This window comes from Simochromis diagramma, unplaced genomic scaffold (assembly GCF_900408965.1).
Source record: "Simochromis diagramma unplaced genomic scaffold, fSimDia1.1 OVJJ01000611.1, whole genome shotgun sequence".
Classification (NCBI taxonomy): domain Eukaryota; kingdom Metazoa; phylum Chordata; class Actinopteri; order Cichliformes; family Cichlidae; genus Simochromis; species Simochromis diagramma.
Genome location: NW_024387175.1, coordinates 36,455 through 63,433, shown reverse-complemented (window position 1 = coordinate 63,433; position 26,979 = coordinate 36,455). Strand labels below are relative to the sequence as shown.

General features: G+C 43.6%; 1 protein-coding gene, 6 non-coding genes and 1 pseudogene across 7 annotated transcripts; 5 read left to right on the top strand and 3 right to left on the bottom strand.

Moving 5' to 3' along the window:
- Positions 1 to 1,062: 1,062 nt before the first annotated feature.
- Positions 1,063 to 1,226, top strand: LOC120744990. Its single transcript, XR_005698516.1, has one exon. It is a non-coding gene; the product is annotated as a U1 spliceosomal RNA (small nuclear RNA).
- Positions 1,227 to 1,345: 119 nt separating this feature from the next.
- On the top strand, positions 1,346 to 1,509 carry LOC120744994. Its single transcript, XR_005698520.1, has one exon. It is a non-coding gene; the product is annotated as a U1 spliceosomal RNA (small nuclear RNA).
- A 7,759-nt stretch (positions 1,510 to 9,268) lies between these two features.
- On the bottom strand, positions 9,269 to 10,888 carry LOC120744936. Its single transcript, XM_040049514.1, has one exon. It carries the CDS (start codon positions 10,745 to 10,747, stop codon positions 9,614 to 9,616), a length of 1,134 nt encoding a protein of 377 aa, XP_039905448.1. The 5' UTR covers positions 10,748 to 10,888; the 3' UTR covers positions 9,269 to 9,613.
- A 4,682-nt stretch (positions 10,889 to 15,570) lies between these two features.
- Positions 15,571 to 15,757, bottom strand: LOC120744992. Its single transcript, XR_005698518.1, has one exon. It is a non-coding gene; the product is annotated as a U2 spliceosomal RNA (small nuclear RNA).
- A 1,593-nt stretch (positions 15,758 to 17,350) lies between these two features.
- Positions 17,351 to 17,463, top strand: LOC120744993. Its single transcript, XR_005698519.1, has one exon. It is a non-coding gene; the product is annotated as a U5 spliceosomal RNA (small nuclear RNA).
- Positions 17,464 to 18,568: 1,105 nt separating this feature from the next.
- On the top strand, positions 18,569 to 18,750 carry LOC120744997. The gene has a single exon (XR_005698521.1). It is a non-coding gene; the product is annotated as a U2 spliceosomal RNA (small nuclear RNA).
- Positions 18,751 to 23,502: 4,752 nt separating this feature from the next.
- Positions 23,503 to 23,697, top strand: LOC120744991. Its single transcript, XR_005698517.1, has one exon. It is a non-coding gene; the product is annotated as a U2 spliceosomal RNA (small nuclear RNA).
- Positions 23,698 to 26,269: 2,572 nt separating this feature from the next.
- On the bottom strand, positions 26,270 to 26,406 carry LOC120744995 (annotated as a pseudogene).
- Between the last annotated feature and the right edge of the window lie 573 nt (positions 26,407 to 26,979).

Below are 26,979 nucleotides of genomic sequence, written 5' to 3'. Positions count from 1 at the left end.
TCAAGTACTTGTGCATTAGACAACCTAATTAAAGACGGTAAATTAAAAGACGTGTTTAGATTTCTTAACCCGTCAGACCCTGGATATACCTGGTCTAATAATAAGTCCTTTTCACGGATTGACTTTTTGTTTGCCAGTGAAGGCTTAATACCCCTGTCATGTAAAGTGGAACCAGTACCTTTTTCTGATCACCATAAGGTCATGTGTGGATTTAGTATTCAATCTTCTTTTCAGTCGGCCCCAGGGCCATGGAAACTAAACCTGAATCTATTGAAGGACGGGAAGGTTACGGGAAGGTATAAACTTAAATTACAGCAATGTGTCCATGTGTCTGCTCGTCTCTCGGTGTGCCCTTTGAACTGGGACAAAATGTGTGTTAGGCACTGTTAGGTTTTGTATTGTTCATTGTCATTTATGCTTAGAAATATTTACTCATATATGCTTAGAAGTGTATAATCATTTGTAGATTGAAAGAATGTCTCATCCTAGGAGGTCTGTAACAACTCTGTGTAGCATGAAGAGGGGAGTGCGTTCACTCCTCTACAGAGTGTTCTGGCATAGATCACACACCTCCTAGGAGAGGTCGTATCTTCTCTTGCTGATATATGGTTTAGCAAACACACGTATATTTCTTTAAGTATAAGAGCCTTTTGTTCAGATGGAGCCCTAGACTCCTGGCACCAGCTTTGGGGAGTCTTCACAGGGTCACATCTTGACCACACACACACACACACACACAGGCAAAGTACTCTTTGTGTGTATGTAGACGTCATATGTTAATGACCCTATGCATATTCATGTAACCACAATAAAAGGAGTGCTATGGGGGACCTGGCTGAGAGTCTGACGGATGTCAAGTGGTGGAACGACACTTGGCTCCAGGCAGGTCTCCCTCATGCATGAGTAACATGAAGAACTTTGCCAACTTCGGGTCTTGCTTGCTGTGTAATTATATTGCCTTCAACGTTCCAGCGAATAGGTTCAAGCTACAAACCTATCAGGCACCATCAGCCAGAGTGCTGCATGTGGAAAGGGGAGCCCTGCCTCCCACGCTGGCAACTCATACTTACCTGGCAGGGGAGATACCATGATCACGAAGGTGGTTCACCCAGGGCGAGGCTCAGCCATTGCACTGCGGTTGTACTGACCCCTGTGAATTCTCCAAATGCGGGAATCTCAACTGCATAATTTGTGGTAGTGGGGGACTGCGTTCGCGCTCTCCCCTCACTCTTGTGTCCAAAAGCAAAGATCCATGTGTCTGCTCTTCTCTGAATGTGCACTTTGAACTGCGACAAAATGTGTGTTAGTGTGGAAAGGGGAGCCCTGTCTCCCACGCTGGCAACTCATACTTACCTGGCAGGGGAGATACCATGATCACGAAGGTGGTTCACCCAGGGCGAGGCTCAGCCATTGCACTGCGGTTGTACTGACCCCTGTGAATTCCCCAAAAGCGGGAATCTCATCTGCATAATTTGTGGTAGTCAACGAGTTCCAGCAAGAAGAAGTTGAGGATCAAACGACCTTCAGCTGGGGTGGGGAACAAGCTGAAGTGCCCCCCCCCAAGTGATTACCAATGAGGACTTAACGACGGAGGAGAAGGAAGTACTTCAAATAGAAACGGAGCCTAAGACACAGGAGGAGATGGCCGTGCTCTCAGGGACTCATACCATTTCACAGCCGTGGACATCCCAAGAGTGCAGAGGCATGCTTGATTACATGTTTTCTGAGATTTCAACGTTGCAATCAAACCAAACTATTACCCTAGAAGAGGGAGGTTTTTCAATACCAACTTGCGACATTGAAGATAACATAACCATTCTTCCCAAATTGTCACCACAAGTAAATGTAAGTGTAGCGCTGACATCACAAAAACGACAGATAAACACTTCAACAGAGTCGCTTACGGCATGGCTCCCACGGAAAAAGAAAAAGAAGAAGGTAAAACCATAGTAAGAGACTTTATTAATAAAGCCAGAGAATAAAAGATCCCCCCTATTTAGTAAAAACATAAACTCCTTTCATGTATCGACAATCAACACAAGGGGGTTGAACGATGCAGTGAAGTGTCAATCTGTCTTTAACGTATTACACGAAACAGGTGGGGACATTTGTCTTCTTCAAGAATGTGCCCTTCCCTTTATGGACAACTATACTAAGTTCACAAATCGATGGACATATGGCCAATCTCTTTGGTCAGGGGATAATCAAAATCGGATGTCTGGTGTAGGTATTTTGATCAACAATAAAACAGTTAAGATAGAAAAAGTGGAGGTTGTGGTGGACGGAAGAGCTTTATGTATGGATGTAGAAATAAATGGGAGTAAAATCAGGATTATTAACGTCTACGGACACACAGATTCGAAAGAACGGACAGCATTATTTCAAATATTACAACCATTTCTTTGTAATAGAAGACAGGTAATAATGGGTGGGGATTTTAACTGTACACCGGAAAAAAGTGGAATCCAGGGCGCGGCCCCAACAGTGAAGAAAGATTCAAGTACTTGTGCTTTAGACAATCTAATTAAAGACGGTAAATTGAAAGACGTGTTCAGAGTTCTTAACCCGGCAGACCCTGGATACACCTGGTCTAATAATAAGTCCTCTTCACGGATTGACTTTCTGTTTGCCAGTGAAAGCTTAATACCCCTATCATGTAAAGTGGAACCAGTACCTTTTTCTGATCACCATAAGGTCATGTGTGGATTCAGGATTCAATCTTCCTTTCAGTCGGCCCCAGGGCCATGGAAACTAAACCTGAATCTTTTGAAAGATGGTAAAGTGACGGGAAGGTATAAATTTAAATTACAGCAATGGGTCTCCCTACAACCACTATATGAATCTGTAGAGGAATGGTGGGAGAGTATAAAGATTAGGACCCAAGTATTTTTTAGTCTTGAAGGGAAAAGGCAGGCAAAGAGGAGGCGACAATGGTTATTGAGAAAGCAAGCAAAATTACAAAGGTTCTATAACCTTCTGAATTTGGGCTTTGATGTTAGCGAAGAGATTACGAATCTGAAAAAAGAAATGATGGTTTTTTTTAAATGAGAAAAGCAAGGGAGTATTAATACGGAGTAGAGTAAAACATGTGGAAGAAAATGAAAAATGCACGAGATACTTCTTTAAAAAATTGTATAAAGCTAAGCCCGTAATTGACACCCTTATAAATGAAGAAGGGAAAGAAGTGAAAAGCACTCAAGAAATTTTAAAGGTAGTACATTCCTTTTACACCAATTTGTACAAAGAACAAAGTATTGATGAGGAGACTGTAGAATCCTTTATCTCTAAGTTAAAACAAAAATTAGACCCAGAAGATAGTATAATTTTAGATGAAGATATAACATTAGAGGAAATCACAAGAGCCATGGAAAGTATGCAAGATAATAAGTCACCAGGTATGGACGGTTTACCTAAGAAATACTACCAGGCCTTTTGGGAACAACTTAGCCCCTCGTTGTGTAAGGTTTACAAAGAAGCGTGGGATAAAGGCGTATGGTCAACGCCCATGAATACTGGAGTGATTTCCCTACTATGGAAAAAGGGTACCAAAAAAAATTTGAGAAACTGGAGACCACTGACATTGTTAGGGGTAGATATTAAGATTTTATCTAAAGCCCTTTTTTTTCGTTTACAGACAGTAGTATCTAAGTTAGTTGGAACGGAACAAACATGTGGGATACAAGGTCGTAAAATGACAGATAGTCTAGCGATTATAAGGGACAGTTACCTCTATAGTTTAGAGCGGAACATCCCCCTTTGCATGTTAGGCCTGGATTTAGAAAAGGCCTTTGACAACGTCAGTCACGCCTTTCTGATGAAAGTTCTTGATAGTTTAGGATTTGGGGAAGGGTTCAGGAGATGGACCCAGGTGTTATATACTGGTTGTAGTAGTGTTGTGGTTGTGAATGGGGTACAGACCGCTACGGTCCCAGTGAAATCTGGAGTAAGACAGGGATGTCCCTTGTCCCCTATTTTGTTTATATTGGTGATGGAGCCACTGGCATGCGCACGAAGAGCTAATGATCTAATTAAGGGGTTGATCCCACCGGGTAGCGGAGGGTTGGAAATAAAATTCTCCATGTATATGGACGATATAACTCTGCTGCTTACAGACAATAAGTCGATTGAAGCAAGTTTGGCAGTTTGTGAAGCCTTTACAAAAGCCTCAGGGATGAAAATTAATAAAGAGAAGAGTGAGGTGATTTACTTTAAGTGGCGTGAGATTAAAGAAAAAATGGGATTGCAAGAAAAATCAGAAACGTTGAAAATTTTAGGGGTGGAAATAGGAGAAAATATGAGAATTAAGAATTGGAATTCAAAATTACAAAAAATACAAGGGAAACTGTTGAACTGGAAAGATAGGGAACTCTCCTTTATAGGTAAGGTTCTGGTAATAAAAGCTGAAGTAATAGCTTCTATAGCCTTTTTGGCAACGACGTTGCTAATCCCTTATGAAATATTAACTTCATTGAGGAAGGCGATGTTTCATTTCCTTTGGGGAGGTCAACATGAGAGAGCAAAGAGGGAAGTTATGTACAAACCAGTAGGGAAAGGGGGGAGAGCGGTACCAGAATTAGAGTCCAAGTGCAATGTGATGTTTATCACCCCAATTCTTAAGGCATGTTTTAGTGATCCTAAAGATAAACTTTGGCCATACTTTACTAGGTTTTGGGTGGGTCGGAAAGTTTTGCAGGCGTGGGGTGTGCGCCCTCCCCTTAACGTGCCCTTCTCTGAACAATATCCTGTAATCTACAAGGTAGTGTTTAGTTTGCTGAAACGTCTTCCGACTAGGATAACCCTTCAGGAGATAACGCGCGCAACTATAGAGGAGACATTGTTTCCAACAGGTAGCATGTCACTGATAGGAAAATTGCGTGAAACCCACACTAAAATGGCTTGGGGTAATGTAAATAACAAATGCCTGCTAAATCCTCATAAAGACTTAGCGTGGCAAGCTGTTCAAGAATGCTTGCCGACAAGAGCTTTTTTGAAAAAAAAGGGAGTGCACGAGGAGTGCACAATGCCCAAGAAAGAGGTGTGGGGGTGACTAAACGATTAAACATGTATTTTGGGAATGTTTCTTTGCACAAAACGTGTGGGGCCTATTAAGACAGTGGTTGAAAGAGTTAAGTAAAGAAGAGTTGACATATGAACTTATAATGTATGGGTTTTTTGAAAAAACTTGGGAGAAAAGGGAAACGTGTTGGTGGATAATGGTGAATTGTGTTAAAGATGCTCTGTGGAGAGCGAGAAACATTTGTGTATTTAAAAAATATGAAATATCTGAAAGAGTTGTAATCAATAGTATGAGTTGTTTGTTAAAGGATTACATTATGAGAATCTCAGTTGGGGATAGCGAAGAAGACAAAAGAAAGATGTGGAAAGTACCAAGGAAGTATTTGAATATTTGTATGTAGGATAATGTGAGAGTATTAGTTGTTGTTTACTTGACTTTTTTTGTGTGTGTTTTTTTCCCTTTGTGGGTTTCCCCATTTTGGGTTTTTGATTTCAGAGTCTTGGTTGCTTATTTGTTTTTCATTCTTTATGAATGAACTGATGTAATTTTGATTTTGAACAATAAAACTCTTTAGCGAAGACCTAAAAAGATACGCGGTGACCCCTTTGTACAGAAGTGATTACAGAATCTTAACTGTCCACATGTACAATCCGTGGGTATCGGAAGAGACGATAAGGTGCTTCCTGGAAAGGCACGTCAAAGTGTTTCCAGGGGTACGAATGATAAAAGATGGATTAAGCATATGGACAGGCAAGAGACAATTCCGGATACAATTACAAGAAGATTTAAACAGTGAGGACGGTCTCCGACACCCGCCTGCGGTTTTCTCTATCGGTGCCGATAGAGGATTCCTTATCTATGCGGGCCAACCCTTGAGTTGTAGGAAATGTGGTGGCAAAGGACATGACGTTGAGCACTGCAACCAGGTGAGGTGCCGAAGCTGTAATGGCATGGGCCACAGTACAAGAGATTGCACAGAACCAAAGAGGTGCCACTTATGCGGATCTGAAGAACACATGGCACGAGATTGCACGAAGCCCAGACCCTATGCGGCAGTAGTAAAGGGTTTTCTGGGGCAAGAAAAGGATAGCAGGAATGAAGCTGCGAGAGCACCTGTGGCGGATTTGGAATCACCGACAGGTGAAGAGAATAAGACTGATGAGACAGAGGAGGAGGTAGAGAAGAGGACGAAGGGCCCCCTGCTGGAGGCCGAGCGGAGACACGTGGATGGAGGGAAAGGAAAGAGTGAGGACATGGAGTCCGCAGAGCAGCCGTGGAAAGTGGTTAAGAGAACAGGGAGGAAGACTGCAAAAAGAAGGAGGAGATGGGACCCGACCACTACCCCGGAGGGGGGAGATGGGAAAGAGGTAGGAGCGGAGCCTTCGACCAGTGAGACGGAAGGGCACGCACCGAAAGGGACCCAAACTGAGTGCATGCACACTCCTTTGAACGCCACGATGAGCGAAAACGAAATGGAAGATGGAAGTGAGACCGAAGGTGTTTTGGATAATTTTATAATACGATCATTATTTTCCCAAGAAAGCTTGGGGTTGCAGTCTACACCATGAAGGGCAAAGTAGAGGGAAAGAAGGGCTGTGCTCACTCTTATTTTGTGGCGCAAGCTCCTCTGGCCCTGCGGGGTGCTATATCCTGTGACCTTAAGTCATTGTTTGGGTCAGCGAGTAAGTTTTTGGAAACTGGTCTTTCCTTGACCCTTTTATAAGCCAAATGGGTGAAATTAAAATAATGTCTATAAATGTTAGAGGATTGAGGAATTTCTGGAAAAGGAGAGCGGTATATGAATTTTTGACAGTGTGTGATTTCGATATATGTATGGTTCAGGAAGCACACTTAAGAGATGAAGGCGACGTACTCCTTTTCACTGAGGAGTGGGGAGGAGGTGAAGCAGTATGGAGCGTGGGGAGTGTATACGGATCAGGGGTGGGAGTCCTGTGCGGGAGGAAAAGTATCAAAATTATAGACACTTTTTCTGTAATTCAAGGCAGAGTATTGGTGGTGGACATCAAGAAAGCTGGACTTCAATGTCGCGTGGTCAACATTTATGCACATGCAGAACCACGGGCCCGCAGAGAACTTTTTGCTGGCCTGGACATTTGCTTTATGACAAGTAAGGTGACCTTTGTGGGAGGCGACTTAAACTGCTCGCTAGATAAGGATGGTGGATCGCCTTTGCTTAGAGATTTTATGACTAAGTATAGACTGGTGGATGCAATGGGAAAGATGTTAGGCAAACGGGTTGGTCACGCATGGGAAAATAGTCGGGGAATGAAGAGCAGATTGGACTATATATTAGTAGGAGATAAGGAAAAGGTAACGGGAGGGGGGACAATTTTTGCCCCCTTCACAGATCACAAAGCAATCTGGGCAATGGTAAGGTTTGGAGAAGCGACTTTTGGTAAGGCTTACTGGAAATTGAACAATAATATTTTGACAGAACATGAGTATAGGGAAAGATTTAGAAGAATTTTCGGAAATGGGGTGGATCTGAAAGATTTGTACGAAAACAGAGGAGGTGGTGGGAAGAAACAAAAAAGAAAATAAAAACCTTCTCAATTGCTTATAGTACGCAGAGAGCGCAGGCTTCTAAAGAGGTTTTTAAGAAGCTTCAGGAAAAGATTGCAGGGATAGAAGCTCAGAGAAATAAGGAAAAAAACTGGGAAGAGAGCGAGGAACTGAATATATTATTAAAGGAACAGGAGGTTTTGTTTCAGGAGAGGGCGAAAACAAGAATGTTTAAATTTATGCAGGAGGAGTATATGCAACAGGAGAAGTGTTCGGCCTATTTCTTTGCTCAAATGAAAAAGAAAGAGGAAAAAGGGGTAATTATGGAACTGGAAAGGGAAGGGAAACTGGTTACTGGACGGGATGCTATCATATAGTTCATTGTTTGGTGTGGAAGAAGTAGATAGAGGGGCTCAAGAAATGGTTTTAGGTTTTCTGAAAGAGAGGTTACCAGAGGACGCAAGGAAGCTTTTGGAAAGGAGCATAACAAACCACGAACTATACGAGGCGATAAAGACAATGAAGAATAACAAGGTACCTGGGATAGATGGACTCACAAAGGAGTTTTACATCACCTTTTGGGATCTCATCGGAGACCACTTGTTGGAGGTATTTGAAGAAATGTGTGAAACGGGTAGAATGCCAAAGAGTATGAGGACGGGTGTGATAAGTTTTCTACATAAGAAAGGCTCACCTGCTGTGCTTTCAAATTATAGGCCTCTTTCAATGGTCTGCGTGGACTACAAAATTTTGAGTCGAACTCTAGCAAGACGCCTGGCCCGAGTCTTGCCTGCTATTATTAATGCAGACCAGACATGCGGGGTAAAGGGCAGGCAGATTGGTTGGAACTTACAATTACATAGAGATGTGCTTACATACATCGAAGAGAGGAACTTGACAACAATATGCGTAACACTTGATCAGGAAAAAGCTTTTGATAGGGTCAATCATGATTTCTTATGGAGGGTGATGAGAAATTTTGCTATAGGAGGAAAATTTTTGAATTGGATAAGTATGATGTATACTGACTGTCAGGGACCAAGCAGTAAAGCATAAAGGACACAGGTGGTTTTAATTCAAAAAACGGGTTTTATTGACCCAAAAATATGAAAATATATTTAACAAAGCCAAAACTTAAACATGCAGACCAATAAAAGAGGTCAACTCAATAGACTAAACTCAAGATAATAATTAACAAAACCTCAAACAAACATACGATAAACTGACCTCCTGAAATGACACACAGGGGAACTTAAATACCGGTTTAGCTAAACCAAATGACACACACGGGGAAAACAAGATGGCTGCCATATAACCAACTAATACAAAACAATTAAACAAACATGAAACACTCCCCAGGCAATGAAGCATGTGGTGCAATCCAATTAGGCTGTCAGTGGTACTTCAGGTCTCCCAGCCCTTTGCCACACCTTTTGCCAGACAGGAGGAGACACCAACCCCCAGGTAACTCAAACAAAGAAAGATGTATTAATATAACATAAAACAGAACTTTGACCTTGCAAGGTTAATATGTGTGCACGCCATATAAACATTGGAAGGTGTGATGGAAAAATAAATACATTTAATAAAGAAACAATATTGAACAATAAGTAGAATATTTTAAAGTAGTGACTGTAAATTAAACTAAAGTGAATCAGCGGGTGGTGAGGTGTGGAGCTTACCATGTGTGGCATGCCATCACACTGACATAATTTGCAAGATCTTTCGAAAAATTTTATTGACACTCAAACATAAAAACCAAACACAATCATCTCATAAAATTCAAACTCCCACCCAGTTTAAAAAATTGCTTTTTATTTCCCTTCCCCCTTTTTTCTTTCTTTAAAAGGGCTTGCACAGGAGCAATATACCCCTCTTTTTTTAAAAAGAAAAACAGTTTGTAAGAGCCATCCCGTCCCTTCCCAAGCTGCTGGTGCTCAGAGGGGATCCTCGCCACCTTGCTCCTTCCCACCTACCTCTCCCGGAGAGCCGCTGCTGCTTTGACCTTTCTATATGCGGTTCCGACTCCTCCATCCGAATGGGCACAGAGGCGATTCTTCTTTGTGGCATCTCTCAAGGCTTGATGTTTGTGGCACATATCTCTTTTATTATTGCTGTTGCCATTCGGAGAGCAGCCACGGGGGGGATCTGCATGTGCTTTCTTACCAGCAAGTTTCTGGAGGTCCAGATGGCGTCCTTTATAGCAGCGAGGGCGAGCCACTGCTTTTCAAAGCCTTTTCTTTGTGCCTTTGCTCCTTGGCTCACCCCATAGAGTACTAACTGTGCTGTTAGGACCTCCCTTGCTGGTAAGTACGGGAATTGCGAGGAGCCGGCCATTTCCCACAGGTCTACGGCAGCACTGCACTCCCAGAGTAGGTGCCTCACCGTCTCTGGCGCGCCACAACCAGGTCGGGGACACATAGCTGTTGCAGACATGCCCCGGGAGTGCATGACGGCCCTGACTGGGAGGATCCCATGGGCCACCATCCAGGACAAATCCCGGAGCTTGTTTGAAAGAATGGGATGGTTCACCATACGCCACACATCTGTGGCTTCTCCAATAGAGAGGCCGCGAACTGGAGTCACAGATTCTCGCTCCTGCACAACAGAAATGAGAGACCGGTGTTTAGTTAAAATGTTCAAGTCTTCATTTTCCAAGTTAAAGGAGACTAAAAAGGACTTTAACTCAGCATAGGCTGGAGGGAGACTAAAAGAGATGGGTACTTTAAGATCCACTGGTATCAGTTTCTTCTGTCTTAAGTAGCTCCCCAACCAAAATCTGACCCACGCCTGTGTTTGGGAGTTACTAGAATGGGCCGTAGCCTGCCTCATGTGGCTGCTCGTATAGAGACTTCCTACAAACAGATACAAGTCTGGGACCCCCTTTCCTCCATTCTCCTTCATTTTCTTCATTGTCTCCCTTCTAAGTCTTTCCCATTTAGAACCCCATAAGAAGTAGAAAATGGCCCGTTCCAGTTCTAACAGCACTTTTCTGGGTGGGATAAAGACTGAGCTGACTAATAGAAGTAGGGGTAAAATCACTGCCTTGATGATTAAAACCTTGCCCCCCAAGGTCAGCGTTCTCAGTCCCCAGTACCCCAGACGTTGCTTCACTTTCCCTATAATTACAGGCCAATTCGTCTTACCTCCTCCTTCCTTATCAAACTTGATCCCTAAAATCCTCTGGTCGTTTTGTGTCACATTCATCTCAAGTCCGGTCAACTCTGTAGCCCCCCATGGTCCATAAAATTGTGCCTGAGTCTTACTCTTATTAAGCTTGGAAGCCGAGGCCTTCCCAAACCAGTCAGTCACTTCAAAAGTCCTCTTCACCGACGAAAGGTCTGTACATAAAATGGCAATAACAGAGGTCAAACGTTTACTATAGGTCTCTACCAGGTTTGCACACACAGTAGCTGGTATTTTGGCCCATTCCTCCATGCAGATCTTCTCGAGAGCAGTGATGTTTTGGGGCTGTCGCCGAGCAACACGGACTTTCAACTCCCGCCACAGATTTTCTATGGGGTTGAGGTCTGGAGACTGGCTAGGCCACTCCAGGACTTTCAAATGCTTCTTACGGAGCCACTCCTTTGTTGCCCGGGCGGTGTGTTTTGGATCATTGTCATGTTGGAAGACCCAGCCTCGTTTCATCTTCAAAGTTCTCACTGATGGAAGGAGGTTTCGGCTCAAAATCTCACGATACATGGCCCCATTCATTCTGTCCTTAACACGGATCAGTCGTCCTGTCCCCTTGGCAGAAAAACAGCCCCATAGCATGATGTTTCCACCCCCATGCTTCACAGTAGGTATGGTGTTCTTGGGATGCAACTCAGTATTCTTCTTCCTCCAAACACGACGAGTTGAGTTTATACCACAAAGTTCTACTTTGGTTTCATCTGACCACATGACATTCTCCCAATCCTCTGCTGTATCATCCATGTGCTCTCTGGCAAACTTCAGACGGGCCTGGACATGCACTGGCTTCAGCAGCGGAACACGTCTGGCACTGCGGGATTTGATTCCCTGCCATTGTAGTGTGTTACTGATGGTGACCTTTGTTACTTTGGTCCCAGCTCTCTGCAGGTCATTCACCAGGTCCCCCCGTGTGGTTCTGGGATCTTTGCTCACCGTTCTCATGATCATTTTGACCCCACGGGATGAGATCTTGCGTGGAGCCCCAGATCGAGGGAGATTATCAGTGGTCTTGTATGTCTTCCATTTTCTGATGATTGCTCCCACAGTTGATTTTTTCACACCAAGCTGCTTGCCTATTGTAGATTCACTCTTCCCAGTCTGGTGCAGGTCTACAATACTTTTCCTGGTGTCCTTCGAAAGCTCTTTGGTCTTGGCCATGGCGGAGTTTGGAGTCTGACTGTTTGAGGCTGTGGACAGGTGTCTTTTATACAGATGATGAGTTCAAACAGGTGCCATTCATACAGGTAATGAGTGGGGGACAGAAAAGCTTCTTACAGAAGACGTTACAGGTCTGTGAGAGCCAGAGATTTTCCTTGTTTGAGGTGACCAAATACTTATTTTCCACCCTAATTTACGAATAAATTCTTTACAAATCCTACCATGTGAATTCATGGATTTTTTTTTCACATTCTGTCTCTCACAGTTGAAGTGTACCTCTGGTGCAAATTACTGACCTCTGTCATCATTTTAAGTGGGGGAACTTGCACAATCGGTGGCTGACTAAATACTTTTTTGCCCCACTGTAACAGTTTCACCCAAGAGATAAACTGTTCTGGAAACCCCATTTTTTGCAGCACTCTAAAGAGATACTGATGCGAGATCCGGTCAAAAGCTTTCTCAAAGTCTAAGTTTAAGACAATTAACCGAATGTTTCTATCCCTCGCAAAACAAATGGTGTCCCTGATCAATACGAGGCTGTCTGTGATCTTCCTACCCTTAACAGCGCAGGCTTGATCCGGGTGAATTATCTGGCTTAGAACAGGTCGTATCCGTGCTGCTAAGAGTTTACTAAAAAGCTTGCAGTCGCAATTTAAGAGCGCAATTGGTCTCCAATTTTTTAAATCGGTCTTGTCTTTGCCTTTATGAACAAGAGTGACTACCCCTATTCTAAAACTGTCAGGCAGTCTGTCAAGTTGGCTAAAATCTATAAAAACAGAAAGTAGGTCCGCGGCCAAAATGTCCCAAAAGGTCAGGTAGAATTCAATCGGAAGTCCATCTATCCCTGGGGACTTCCCGCTTTTAAAACTCTTAAGACACTGATTGAGCTCGGCCAATGTAAAGCCTTGACTTAGAAAACCACTATCCTCAACAGTCTTATCAATAAACTCCAAGGTTTGTGTGATATTCTCTCCGTTAACATTTTTCTCGCCGTACAACTCTTTGTAATAATCTTCAATCACCTGCATGATATCCTCAGTATTCTCAACTTTTTGTCCAGCTTTGTTCCTTAGCTGAGAAACGAAACCAGATTTGCTCATAATTTTCTTGAAGAAATATCTTGTGCATTTTTCACCTTCTTCTCTCTCTTTCTCCCTACTTCTTAAAATGACCCCCTACTTTTTATGTCCGCAATTACCTGCATTTCCTCCTTGACCTCTTTAATTTCTTCATTAAAATCCATCCCCAATTGGTTTAAGCGATAGTACCTCTGTAATCGTTTCTGCAGCCCCATCCTGCGTCTATCCTCAGCAGCCTTCTTCCTTTTTCCCGCCTGTTTAAAAAATAACTGTGTCCTTTCTTTAACCATTTCCCACCACAATGCACGTGTTTCATAAAGGTCCTGGAGGGTCTGCCACTCACGATACCGCTCCTTGTACTGGCTGATCAGATTCTGGTCCTCCAGCAAGGAGCAGTTAAGTCTCCACAGTCCTCTCCCCGTCGTCACACCCGAAGCCAGTGTGATAGTACTGGACAGCATCGAGTGATCGGAAAAGAAAACAGGCATCAATCTAGCCTCAGTTGGTGAAACGTCTCTCACAAACAAGTAGTCAATTCGAGAGGCCCTAGCGCCATCCCCACTAAACCAGGTATAGCCCTCCTCCCTGGGGTGCACTGCTGCAAAACAGTCTGTTAGTTTAAAATCTCTAACCATCCCCTGCAATAAGAGTGACGTCTTATCGACCTTAAAATCTTGACTGGCTCGTTTCCTGTCTTTCCTGCTTAAAACACAGTTAAAATACCCCCCCAAATACTAAAGGCACCCTCCCCAACAAGTGGGGCTGCAGTGCCTCTAGGAGATCATATCTCTCGTGTTTATCATTAGACCCATAAACGTTCAAGAGGTTAAAATCCTTTTCCATATATTTCAAATTGACTAAAAGCGCTCTTCCTTCTCTCACCACAGTGCTCCCCTTTACCAGCACGAGGGGGTTTTTAACCAAGACGGCCACTCCATCATTTTTATTCCCGTTTGATCCACTCCATATTGACGATTGCGGCCACATATCCTGCCACTGATTGTATGCTTTTAAGAAAGGTATTGCACATTCCTGAATTAAAATCACATCTGACGTTACACTATTCAGAAAGGATAACACACTTTGGGCTCTCACTTTGGTCCTAACACTTCTAACATTTATAGATGAGAAGGTCAGAGCCATAAGGAGTAAAACAAGAGGCAAGCTAGTCATTATAAAACTAAAGGGAGTTTGTTCTCCTCAAGAAAGGCTCAGCCCAAGCTTCGAGGATCCTAACGTCAATTTATTTCTAGTGAAAGGAGCTCTTCCTTCACCTCACATGGTTCAGGAGGGAGGACTGTCGCTCTATTCCCTTTACAGACTCTAGGTGACGGCCTTTGTCGCAAAGCTGCATTCGCCATACGATCCTTGGGAGTTGACTGTAAAACTATGTTAAGGAAGGAAACCTCGTTTGGTGAGTCAGAGGGGAAGACCCTGGAGTCCTCCCCTGAGGAACTCCCTGACGGTGTTTCAAGCCTACCCCTCTTCCCTGAAACAATTGTTCCAGAAGACAATTCTGCTGCAGTCCTCTTTGCCAACTGGGTGTCGGGGGGGGAGTGATCTTGGGCATTGTCACTTGCACCGCTTTCCCCTTCTTGAGCTCCACTCTCCACCTGCCCGCCCATCCCCTCCTCTGAGGTTTCTGGTTGGGCCGGCCTTCCATGCTCCTCCCCATTTCCCGCCTCTCCCTGTTCCTCACCTCCATTCACGGGTTCTGGCGGCAAGTTCAAATTATCAGGCCCAGCTGCATCAATCAAGACAACCTCATTGCCTATTGCACTCAGGTTTTGCTCGTTAAACAGGTTTTTCCCCTTAAGTTTATTTGCAAATGACCTCGGGCAGTCCCTGAAGAGATGCCCTTCTCCTCCACACAGATTGCACTTACGGTCATTTTTGCATTCAGCATACGTATGCCCTCTTTCCTTACATTTCCCACAAATGATTTCCTCGCACGCCTCTATCAGATGCCCATGCTCCCCACACCTCCGGCAGAGCTTTGGTTGGCCCTGGTAATGAATGTAACCTCTATTATCCCCCCAAAACTATCATGGATGGGAGGTGTTTCAGGCCCCAGAACCCACGGGGGTCTTCCCATTGCTGTATGGGGACCTTCCATGCACAGTTCCATATTCCATCCACATCCCTCACCTTCCTCGCCTGGCCCTTCACCGTGCAGTATCTCCCCAGCCACACACAAATATCTTGAGCATTAACCGTTTCATTAAACATTCTGACAATCACCGTTTTCAAGGTATTGTCCGTCAGTTTCTCAACATTGAAAATGCTTCAAATTGTGGTCTCACATTCTCGTACCTCATCCAAAACTCCTCCAACAATGCGCTTGAGCAAAAACTTACGTCAAAACCCCTGTTGAAAGGGAGAGTCAGGATACAGTTCAAGTCGTTTGGTGAAAATCCCAACACCTGTTGAATCATCTTCCTGGAAAAATCCAACCTGGACATCTTTGGCAATTCTCCAACATTTTCAGTTAAGCTAAAACGCACACTGTGGTGCCTCCGCAAGCTGGCATGGTTGGCCGCCATGACGGAGGCACCACAAAGCTAACAGACGCCTTTGAAACAATGAAAGACAAGACACAACAAGGAATGCTTTCAAAAAGGGCAAATAGTAACGACACTTACCTTCAAAGTGGAGGGAATACCAAAGTTTTTTAGTTGACCAGGCACCCAAAGGAGACGATCGCAGTCTTAGCCAAGGCCGAGAAGCAAGTGCAGTCTGATAAGAACAGATACTACACTTGATCTTAGCCAAAAGGCCGAGGAGCGAAAAAGGGGCAATTATGGAAGTGGAAAGGGAAGGGAAATCGGTTACTGGACGGGATAATATTTTGAAGATGGTAGAGGAGTACTACAGTTCATTGTTTGGTGTGGAAGAAGTAGATAGAGGGGCTCAAGAAATGGTTTTAGGTTTTCTGAAAGAGAGGTTACCAGAGGACGCAAGGAAGCTTTTGGAAAGGAGCATAACAAACCACGAACTATACGAGGCGATAAAGACAATGAAGAATAACAAGGTACCTGGGATAGATGGACTCACAAAGGAGTTTTACATCACCTTTTGGGATCTCATCGGAGACCACTTGTTGGAGGTATTTGAAGAAATGTGTGAAACGGGTAGAATGCCAAAGAGTATGAGGACGGGTGTGATAAGTTTTCAAATTATAGGCCTCTTTCAATGGTCTGCGTAGACTACAAAATTTTGAGTCGAACTCTAGCAAGACGCCTGGCCCGAGTCTTGGCTGCTATTATTAATGCAGACCAGACATGCGGGGTAAAGGGCAGGCAGATTGGTTGGAACTTACAATTACATAGAGATGTGCTTACATACATCGAAAAGAGGAACTTGACAACAATATGCGTAACACTTGATCAGGAAAAAGCTTTTGATAGGGTCAATCATGATTTCTTATGGAGGGTGATGAGAAATTTTGATATAGGAGGAAAATTTTTGAATTGGATAAGTATGATGTATACTGACATAATTTGCAAGATAAAGATAAATGGACACTTAACAGAGGAAGTACAACAAACGAGAGGGCTACGGCAGGGTTGTCCCCTGTCCGCCCTACTCTATGTTATATATGTAGAACCTTTGGCATGTGCAATAAGAGGAAACGAGAAAATTAGAGGAGTGCCCTTGCCAGGGGGGGAGGTGTTGAAGATCTCCCAGTACGCTGACGACACAGTTCTTTACTTGGAAGATGATGGAAGTGTGAGGGAGATGATACGAACAATACAGACCTTTGAGAGCGCTGCGGGGTCAAAGGTCAATGAGGAGAAATCAAAATATAAATTTTTGGGACGATGGGCAGGTAGGAGACAGACGCTTTGCGGGCTTTCTTTGTGTGAAGGGCCCATGCAGGTCCTGGGCATTGATTTTGGAAATCCAGCAAATTACAACTGGGATTTGAAGATAGCGAAGATCTTAAAGAAATTGGGGATGTGGTCAAAAAGAAAGCTCACTATAACTGGCAAAGTTTTGGCCGTAAAAGCTGACATCTTACCTGCCCTACTCCATTTGGCATATGTCTTTCCAATGCCACAGACTCATAGGAAGGTGCTAACACGGGGAATTTTTAAATTAATATGGGGGGGGGGGTATGAATATGTAAAAGAACAACTATGTATCAGACAATATCAAAAGGTGGGAGGGATGTCCCATACATCCCTTTGAAATTGGATGTGATGTATTACAGTAACATATGTGCTCCTCTCCAGTCACCCCTTTCCTGTCAAAGTGGAACTCTGGAGCAGAGCAGGCGGGGCCTGAGATCTGCCCCTTCAGCCAAGCAAACAGGGCCTACCGTGACGCCGGAAGCCGGGACGAGGAGTCACTGCGGCTTCCTGCGAGGCCAAAGAAACACACACTCTGGCTTCTCTTCAAAACGTACAAGTCTTTCGCCTTTTACTAAAGACTTCCGTGAAGAGGGAGGTTAAGGAGTCGCACCTATTTTTGGCAGGGTCTGCCGTCTGGCTGGCCCCTCTCCTCGTTGTTCAAAAGAAGAACTAGAAGAAAGCGCGTGTAGCAGATTTCAAATGGTTGACTGCGTTGTGACGACAGACACAGACTGGCTGGAAACTGGATTTATTTCTAAAAGACAAAGTGCAGCAGCAAAATCAGTGTCACACAGCAACAGCAGGCTTCTCCTCATCCCAGTGTGGAGTCCATGCAGCTCTGCTTACAATATATAAAAGAAAATACAATCTATCAAAACAACGATTCTCCCAACAGCCACTTTAAAGTCAAATGTTATAGTGGGGTAAAACAGAGACAAATATGAAGCCACTAATAATAACTTGTAATATTTAAATCCCCACTAAGATGGATCAATTACACAATACATATTCAAACAACTTTAACTTTTCTCAACATGGCTGAAAATACTATGCAGTGTGCAGCCTCAGGTGATGAACTCATTATACACATAAAACATAACCTATACATTTACACATACCTAAAAGACAAAGTGCAGCAGCAAAATCAGTGTCACACAGCAACAGCAGGCCTCTCCTCATCCCTGTTTAGCACAAGTAAGGACCACATAAACGGATGGTGTAACAGATAAAACGCAGTTCCAATTACTATTTTTCTCGTTCAAAGCAATCAAAAACACTTTGGGAGCTTTTAGCCATGAGAACTAATACTTAGCAAAGAAAAATACACCAAATTTAAATGTATAATTTAGTACAGGGAGAGGAGCTACAGAAAGTGTGCCTCACCAGTGTGGAGTCCATGCAGCTCTGGCTGGGAAACCCCACACACGCAACATGTTTACAAGTGGCGTCACACTGATTAATGCCCCACTTCAACAGTGACACGTGGAACCTTAGTTTTACATAAATTAAATTTACACAATAAAAAATAAATAAACTATATACAATACAGTTTTGAGAATGTTCACACTCAGTATATTATATCTCAGCTACACGCACAGTTCCAGGAAGCTCCGCAGGCCTCTGAGGTACTGTAGGTGGGCGGAGATTTGAAGCGGCTCCCTCCCTGTGAGCCAAGTGAAAGAGCGCACCGTCACAAGCGAGAAGTGTCCCGAGAAGGCGGCTCAGCCAGGAACCTGCGGGAGGCCATTGCTTCTCGGCCTTTTGGCTAAGATCAAGTGTAGAATCTGTTCTTATCAGTTTAATATCTGATACGCCCCCGATTTGGGGGCAACGTATTAAACGCATTTTTAGAACAGGGAGCCGAATAAGGGGTTCGCTCCACGCATCGACCTGGTATTGCAGCGCCTCTGGGAACGGTGCCCCCTTTGCTGACTTTGTGCAAAAGCAAGAAAGCCAAAAAAAGTAAGGTCTGCCAAAACAAGAGCCAGAAAGCAGCCGCAAGCGGCGAAGAGTGCAGGGATAGAAGCTCAGAGAAATAAGGAAAAGAACTGGGAAGAGAGCGAGGAACTGAATATATTATTAAAGGAACAGGAGGTTTTGTTTCAGGAGAGGGCGAAAACAAGAATGTTTAAATTTATGCAGGAGGAGTATATGCAACAGAAGTGCTCGGCCTATTTTAGCTAGGGCCTCTCGAATTGACTACTTGTTTGTGAGAGACGTTTCACCAACTGAGGCTAGATTGATGCCTGTCTTCTTTTCTGATCACCTGATGCTGTCCACTACTATCTCATTTGTTTCGGGTGTGACGATGGGGAGAGGAGTGTGGAGACTTAACTGCTCCTTGCTGGAGGACCAGAATCTGGTCAGCCAGTACAGGGAGCAGTATAATGAATGGCAGACCCTCCAGGACCTTTATGAAACACGGGCTTTGTGGTGGGAAATGGTGAAGGGAAGGACACAGTTATTTTTTTAAACAGGCTGGAAAAAAGAAGAAGGCCGCGGAGGACAGACGCATGAGGGGGTTGCAGAAACGACTACAGAGGTACTATCTCTTAAATCAATGGGGGATTGAATTTAATGAAGAAATTAAAGAGGTCAAAAGGGAAATGCAGGGGATTGCGGACATAAAAAGTAAGGGAGTCATATTAAGAAGTAGAGAGAAAGAGAGAGAAGAAGGTGAAAAATGTACAAGATTTTTTAAAAAAAAATTATGAGTAAACCTGGTGTTGTTTCTCAATTAAGGAACAAAGCTGGACAAAAAGTTGAGAATACTGGGGATATCATGCAGGTGATTGAAGATTATTACAAAGAGTTGTATGGGGAGAAAAATGTGGACGGAGAAGTCATTACACAAACCTTGGAGTTTATTGATAAGACTGTTGAGGCTAGTGGTATTCTAGGGCAAGCTTTCACATTGTCCGAGCTCAACCAGTGTCTTAAGAGTTTTAAAACTGGAAAGTCCCCTGGGATAGATGGACTGTCGATTGAATTTTATCTGACATTTTGGGACATTTTGGCTGTGGACCTACTTTCAGTGTTTACAGATTTTAGCAAATTGGACAGATTGCCTGACAGTTTTAGAATAGGTTTAGTCACGCTTATTCACAAAGGCAAAGATAAGACTGATTTGAGAAATTGGAGACCAATTACGCTCCTAAATTGCGATTGCAAGCTATTTAGTAAGCTCTTAGCAGTAAGGATAAGACCGGTTCTTAGTCAGATAATCCACCAGGACCAAGCCTGCGCTGTAAAGGGCAGGAAGATCGCGGATAGCCTTGTGTTGATCAGGGATACCATTTACTTTGCAAGGGATAGAAACAAGCGATTAATCGTCTTGAATTTGGATTTTGAGAAAGCTTTTGACCGAATATCACATCAGTATCTCTTTAGAGTGCTGCAGAAAATGGGCTTTCCAGAACGACTTATTTCTTGGGTGAAGCTGCTATATAATGGGATCGGGAGTAGAATTGTTGTCAATGGGACCCTGACCAGTGAGGTGGGGGTACACTGTGGTGTACGGCAGGGATGCCCTTTGTCTGCTCTCTTATATGTTATTTGTATTGAACCCCTGGCACAGATCTTGAGGAAAGATAAAGGAATAAAGGGGATGGAAATACCTGGGAGTGGTGGACAAACAGCAAAGTGCGTTCTGTACATGGATGATATTAACATTTTATGTACAGACCTTCCATCGGTGAAGAGGACCTTTGAGGCTACTGACTGGTTTGGGAAGGCCTCAGCTTCCAAGCTCAACAAGAGTAAGACTCAGGCACAATTTTATGGACCATGGGGGACTACTGAGCTGACTGGACTTGAGATGAACGTGGCACAAAATGACCAGAGGATTTTAGGGATTAGATTTGACAAGGAAGGAGGAGGTAAGACAAATTGGCCTGAAATTATAGGGAAAGTAAAGCAACGACTGGGGTTCTGGGGACTGAGAACGCTGACTCTTGGGGGGAAGGTTTTAGTCATTAAGGCAGTGATTTTACCCTTGCTTCTACTAGTTAGCACAGTTTTTCTGCTACCCAGAAATGTGCTGCTAGAACTGGAACGGGCCATATTCTACTTCCTATGGAGTTCTAAATGGGAAAGACTCAGAAGGGAGATAATGAAGAAGTTAAAGGAGGATGGAGGCAAGGGAGTCCCAGATCTGTATTTATTCATGGGTAGCCTCTATACAAGTAGCCACATGAGACAGGCTACGGGCCATAGTAGCAACCCCCAAACACAGGCATGGGTCAGATTTTGGTTAGGTAGCTACCTAAGACAAAAGAAACTCATACCAGTAGATCTTAGAGTACCCGTCTCTTTTACTCTTCCTTCAGCCTATGCTGAGTTAAAATCCTTTTTAGTCTCTTTTAATTTGGAGAATCAAGGCTTGGACATTTTAACGAAACATCGCTCTCTCATTTCTGTTGTGCAGGAGCGGGCAGTTGTGATACCAGTTAGAGGCCTCTCTATTGGAGAGGCCACAGAAGTGTGGCGTATGGTGAATCATCCCATTCTTTCAAGCATGTAGGAAATGCGGGAGTGTTGGACATAATGCGGAACAATGCGACCAGGTGAGGTGTAGGAGTTGCGGCAAGCTTGGACATATCACGAGGGACTGCAAGGAGCCCAGAAGATGTCACTTATGTGACTCGGATGCGCACATGGCGAGAGATTGTACTAAGCCACGGCCTTATTCAGCCGTGGTAAAGACTGGACTTATTGGGGAAGAACGTAGTGAAGAGGAAATAGACTCTGGTGTAGGAGCAAGGCCACAGGAGCCGCTACCAGCTGCTGGAAATCAGGCTAACGAGGACAAAGTGGAAAGTGTGGAGGAGGGGACGTGCGACGTGAGGAGAAGGGAGAGAGGAGTCTTGAGCAAGATGGCGAGAAAGTACAGCAGGGGGAGGAACCCCAAAAATGTTGGGAAGTGGTCGGAAAACCACGGAGAAAGTCTGCAAAAAGGAGGAGAAAGGTGAGTCCAGCTGCTTTCTCTGAAGATGGTAAGCTAAGAGATCAGGATGTTAGGGAGGAGGTTTTGGAGGAAGGTGGAAATGTGGAGGGGTATGTGTTGAGGGGAACACAGACTGAGTGCATGCATACCCCTCTAAGTGATGTGACAAGCGATGGAGATATGGAAGAGGGAGGCGAGAGCGAAGAAAAGTCAGAGGACTCTTTCATAAAAGACCTTTTGTTACATGTCAATATGGATAGTTAGAGAATCCAAGAGAGGAGGTAAAATATACCAAGAGACTCATTGTAATTTTTTTTCTCTTTATTTATTTATTTTTTTGCCCTTAGTGCTCCACTTGCTTTTTGTTTATGGTATGGGGAAAATACGGATAATTACCCTGAATGTTAGGGGGTTAAAAAGTGCCCAAAAGAGAAAAATTGTTTATGAATTTTTATTGAGCTACAATTTCGATGTTTGTTTGGTCCAGGAAGCTCATCTGAGAGATGAGAGGGATGTTGCTTTGTTTACTGAGGAATGGAGGGGAGGGGAAGCTTCTTGGAGCATTGGGGGGGTACATGGGACTGGAGTTGGGGTGTTATGTGGGGATAAGGATATTCAGATAATTGAGAGCTTTACTGTAATACAAGGAAGGGTAATGGTGGTGGATATTGATAAAAATGGGACTCAATGCCAGATAATAAATGTATATGCACAGGTGGAGCACGGGCTACGTAAGGACCTTTTCCAAAAAATGGATACTTGTTTTTTGACTAGGAAAGATATTATTGTGGGAGGGGATTTTAATTGCTCTTTGGAAAGGGAAAAGTTTTCCCTCCCCTTTAGGACCTTCATTAAGAAATATGGATTAATTGACGTAATGGGGAAGTTACTGGGAAAGCAAGTGGGGTATACTTGGAAGAACACAAGGGGGGTGAAGAGTAGGTTAGATTACATTTTAGTAGAAAAAAAGTGCAAAATAATAGAGGGAAAAACAATACCAGCCCTCTTCACAGATCATCAAGCAGTTGATGTGGAGCTCGAGATAGTAGGGCCAGACTTTGGAAAAGGGTATTGGAAGTTTAACAACGACGTCCTCGCAGAGAAAGCCTATAGGGAAGGCTTCATGAAAATCTTCCCGATATGGGCCGAGATGAAAAGCTTATACAGTAACAACGTGGTTTGGTGGGAGGACATAAAGGAAAAAATCAAAAAGTTTACGGTCGAATATTGTACAGAGAGGGCAAAAGTCCTCTCTGTCCGCCCTGAAATCACTTCGTTTGGGGTTAAAGGAGTGGGGAAAGAACAAAACAAAATAATTTGTATGCTGATATCAATTGTAAAACTTAAATTATGGAAAGCAAGGCAGGGACATATAACTGGAGTGTATAAATGGGGAGAGATAGGAACAGTTAAGGCAATAGAGTAAGAATTTGAAAGTATATACTGGCACGAATTAGAAAAGTGGGGAAGTGATACAATTAAGGATAGGTGGAAAATCACCTTTTTAAAACCACCAAAAAAAAGGTGGTAAGTGATAAGGAGCGAGATAATAGAAATGCGATTGTTTCTTCGGTTTCTGGTCTTTCATTTTGTGGGATTTTCTTGTTGATCAACTTCTCTTTTCTTTCTGTAGAATGTTTATTTAGGTGTAAAGAAATGAAGGTATGACAATGATTTGGAAAGTAATATGTTAAGATATATGAGAAATGTCAAATGTAAATGTAAAGTATGGAAATGTTTTGGAAAGCAAATTTAAAAAAAAAATGAAAAAAAAATCTGTTCTTATCAGTTTAATATCTGATACGCCCCCGATTCGGGGGCAACATATTAAACACATTTTCAGAATAGAGAGCCGAATAAGGGGCTCACTCTGTTCGCTCCACGCATCGACCCGGTATTGCAGCGCCTCCGGGAATAGTTGTCGCTGGCCGCTGACCGTCGCAAGGAGCGGCATGACCACAGTGTCCACCCTGTTCCTTTAAAGGTCGGTCAGCTGGTGTATCTTTGAGATGGTCAGAACTCAAATGTTCATCACTTGCAACGTCCTGTTGAATCTGCACCAGTCGCTAATGCTCAGCTTGCCGTATTCAGGCCATGGTGTTAGGTTCCTTGAGTTATTGTCGGGGCGCCAATACAAAAAAAGGGGGGGGGGGTAGATGTAGCCAAATGGGCTACTCGCCTTTCTTTTTCTCTCTCTCTCTCTCCTGCGCTTGTTCTCTTCGCTGCGCAACTAGGTTAATTGGGAACCCACCTGCATCTTGATTGCAGGGTGGCATTAGCCCGTATAAAGCTAATCCGGTGTTTTTGTTGGATCATTCCTGCCGTGCATTCAGCGCAAAGCAGCAGTAAATGCTGGCACACTGCGACGGACTGATCAGCAAGAGCAGATCCTATGACAGCTACAGGTATGCTCTCGCTTAACCTCAGATTCCCTCCGAGTACTGGAATTTGTGTTAATATAGTTTTTGCGTCCTGTTTTAGCGCGGCAGTTTGTTCGTTGCGGAGAGAGGTGCTCGTGTTATCCCCACCAGTGAGAGTATAGTGCCTCCGGTCCTGGGGTAAGCCGTTAAAACTGCCGTATTTCCAGGACTACAAAGCGCACCTGAATATTAGCCGCACAAGCTAAAATCAGGGGAAAATCCTGTTTTGTACATACATTAGCTGCACCTGACCAAAAGCCGCAGGTGTTTCAATGTTGACTTATCATATGTAAGAGAATATGCACAAAGGGAATTGTCAGGAAAGAGATGGCTGTTTGGAGACACACCCCTTTTATTAATATTTTGAAAAACAAGTTATGGGTACATATTTGCACATGTAGTACATAACAGTAACCTACAGCACACCAGAAAAATAGATTCGGACTACCTTTTAGGCTCAGGTGCAGTGACACAGCTTTAACAAGAAGAAAAGTCAGTCATTCACCACCATCTTTCTCTTCTTCCTGCGCACTAAAACCACCAAAGTCCTCTTCTCCAGTGTCGGATACAAACAGGCTCAGGATGGCTTCGTCATCCACTCTCCGCTTCTCTCCTTCGTTGTCACTTTCAAAACCAAAGAAATCCTCATTGTCAGTGTCGGAGTCCTCCTCTCCATCATGCAGCAGTCCAGCCCTTCAAAATCCGTTGTTGATCGTGGATGTTTTCACACTTTTCCACGCTGTCAGAATCCACCGGTGGAGTTGGGCATAACTTGCTTTTCGCAAGTTTATCGCCGCTCATCATCCACGCCTCCCGCTGAACGCGTAGCGCTACTTTGAAGTTTGTTTTTCGCGCTACTTCGTACGGCACTACGTTGCCTGGCGGACGGACATGTGACTAACATACCACTCTTGAACCCCGATCCTTCCGCCAGGCAACGTAGTGCCGTACAACAGCGGAACAAACAAAACAAATCGTCTTACGATATGACAAAAATCATGGACAATCCATAGAAAAGCCGCACCTGACTAAAAGCCGCAGGGTTCAAAGCTTGTGCAAAAAGTAGCGGCTTATAGCCCGACAATTACGATACTTTTATTAGCATTCATAGCTATAAGAGTCTAAGGTTACATTTATCTGTTGTTTTAGGGTTTGACTGCTGTATTCCCTTCTCCGTGGCAAATCGCCCAACCTAAATCGGAAGAGTAAAACGCCTTCCCAGCCGCTGTTGTGAGGACTCCTCCTCGGTGGAGCCTGCTGTCTTGTCTTATCTTGTCTTGTTTTTAGCTTGTCTTATCTTGTTTTTATTAAGTAGGCTTACCTTTTTCTGGTTCACCTGGTTTTATTCTATTTTATTCTGGACTGTTGCTCGTACCCACGCTTCTGTGATCGGGCTGAAGCGACCCTCTGCCCGAGTGTCGTACTGGGACTTTAAATCTCCTTGGTTGCCGGTCTCAGCCGGTGGGGAGCCAGACCGGCTTGCAATTGAGAATAACTACTACCAGCACGAGTGGTAGTTTGACCCGTGGGGTATAAGCTTTCCTGCGTGTGTGTGATCTCTTTTATTAAAGTTATTAAAGTGTAATTTAGTTTTTTATGATCTGTAGCGAGCGAAAAGTGTCCTTTTATTCTTTTAACATATTTTTATGTGTTTTATTTCAGTGAACGGAGGACGTGCCAGTGGCCCTGGGACCTTAGGTGGTGGGTCGTTTTCACACTTTCTTTTGTACAGCACCGGGTGGGCTGCAGTGATTTTCATTTTGTGATTTTCTTTTGGTTCCACGGCTGCTGGTAAGTCCGAGTTCCATGATTGTTTTATTTTCACTTTAGGACACAGTCAACAATGACGCTACATCTTGGTTTTTAATATTTTATTTATTTTTACTATAAATAAAACTGTTTTAATATTGGAGCCAGCCTGCCTCAGTGTGCATCCTTAAATCTGTGCGGCCTCCTTTTCTTCCTTTTATCTATTTTTCTTAAATATATTTCCTGGGGGTGAAATTCCCCTAGGTGGCGTTGTCATTTTATTACTTCCTTTTATTTAACCCCGACGACCACTTGGTCACAGACACAAGACTGTGGGGAGAGCACGAACGCAGTCCCCCACTACCACAAATTATGCAGTTGAGATTCCCGCATTTGGGGAATTCACAGGGGTCAGTACAACCGCAGTGCAATGGCTGAGCCTCGCCCTGGGTGAACCAATTTCAATTTTCAAAGAGTTTTATTGTTCAAAAACCAAAATTACATCAGTTCATTCATAAAAAAATAAAACAAATAAACAATGAAACATCGGAAATCAAAAACCCAAATGGGGAAACCCACAAAGGAAAAAAAACAACAAAAGGGGTCAAAACCACGACTATTAGTCTCACATTATTCTACATACAAATGTTCAAATACTTCTTTGGTACTTTCCACATCTTTCTTTTGTCCTCTTCACTTTCCCCAAAGGGGATTCTTATAATGTAATCCTTCAACAAACGAATCGTGCTGTTGATTACAACTCTTTCCGATATTTCATATTTTTTAAATACACAGATGTTTCTTGCTCTCCACAAAGCATCTTTTACACAATTCACCATTATCCACCAACATGTTTCCCCTTTCTCCCAAGTTGTTTTCAAAAAACCATACATTATAATTTCATATGTCAACTCTTCTTTACTTAGATCTTTCAACCACTGTCTTAATAGGCCCCACACTTTTTGTGCAAAAAAACATTCCCAAAATAAATGTTTAACCGTTTCGTCACCCCCACACCGCTTTCTTGGGCATTGTGCACTCC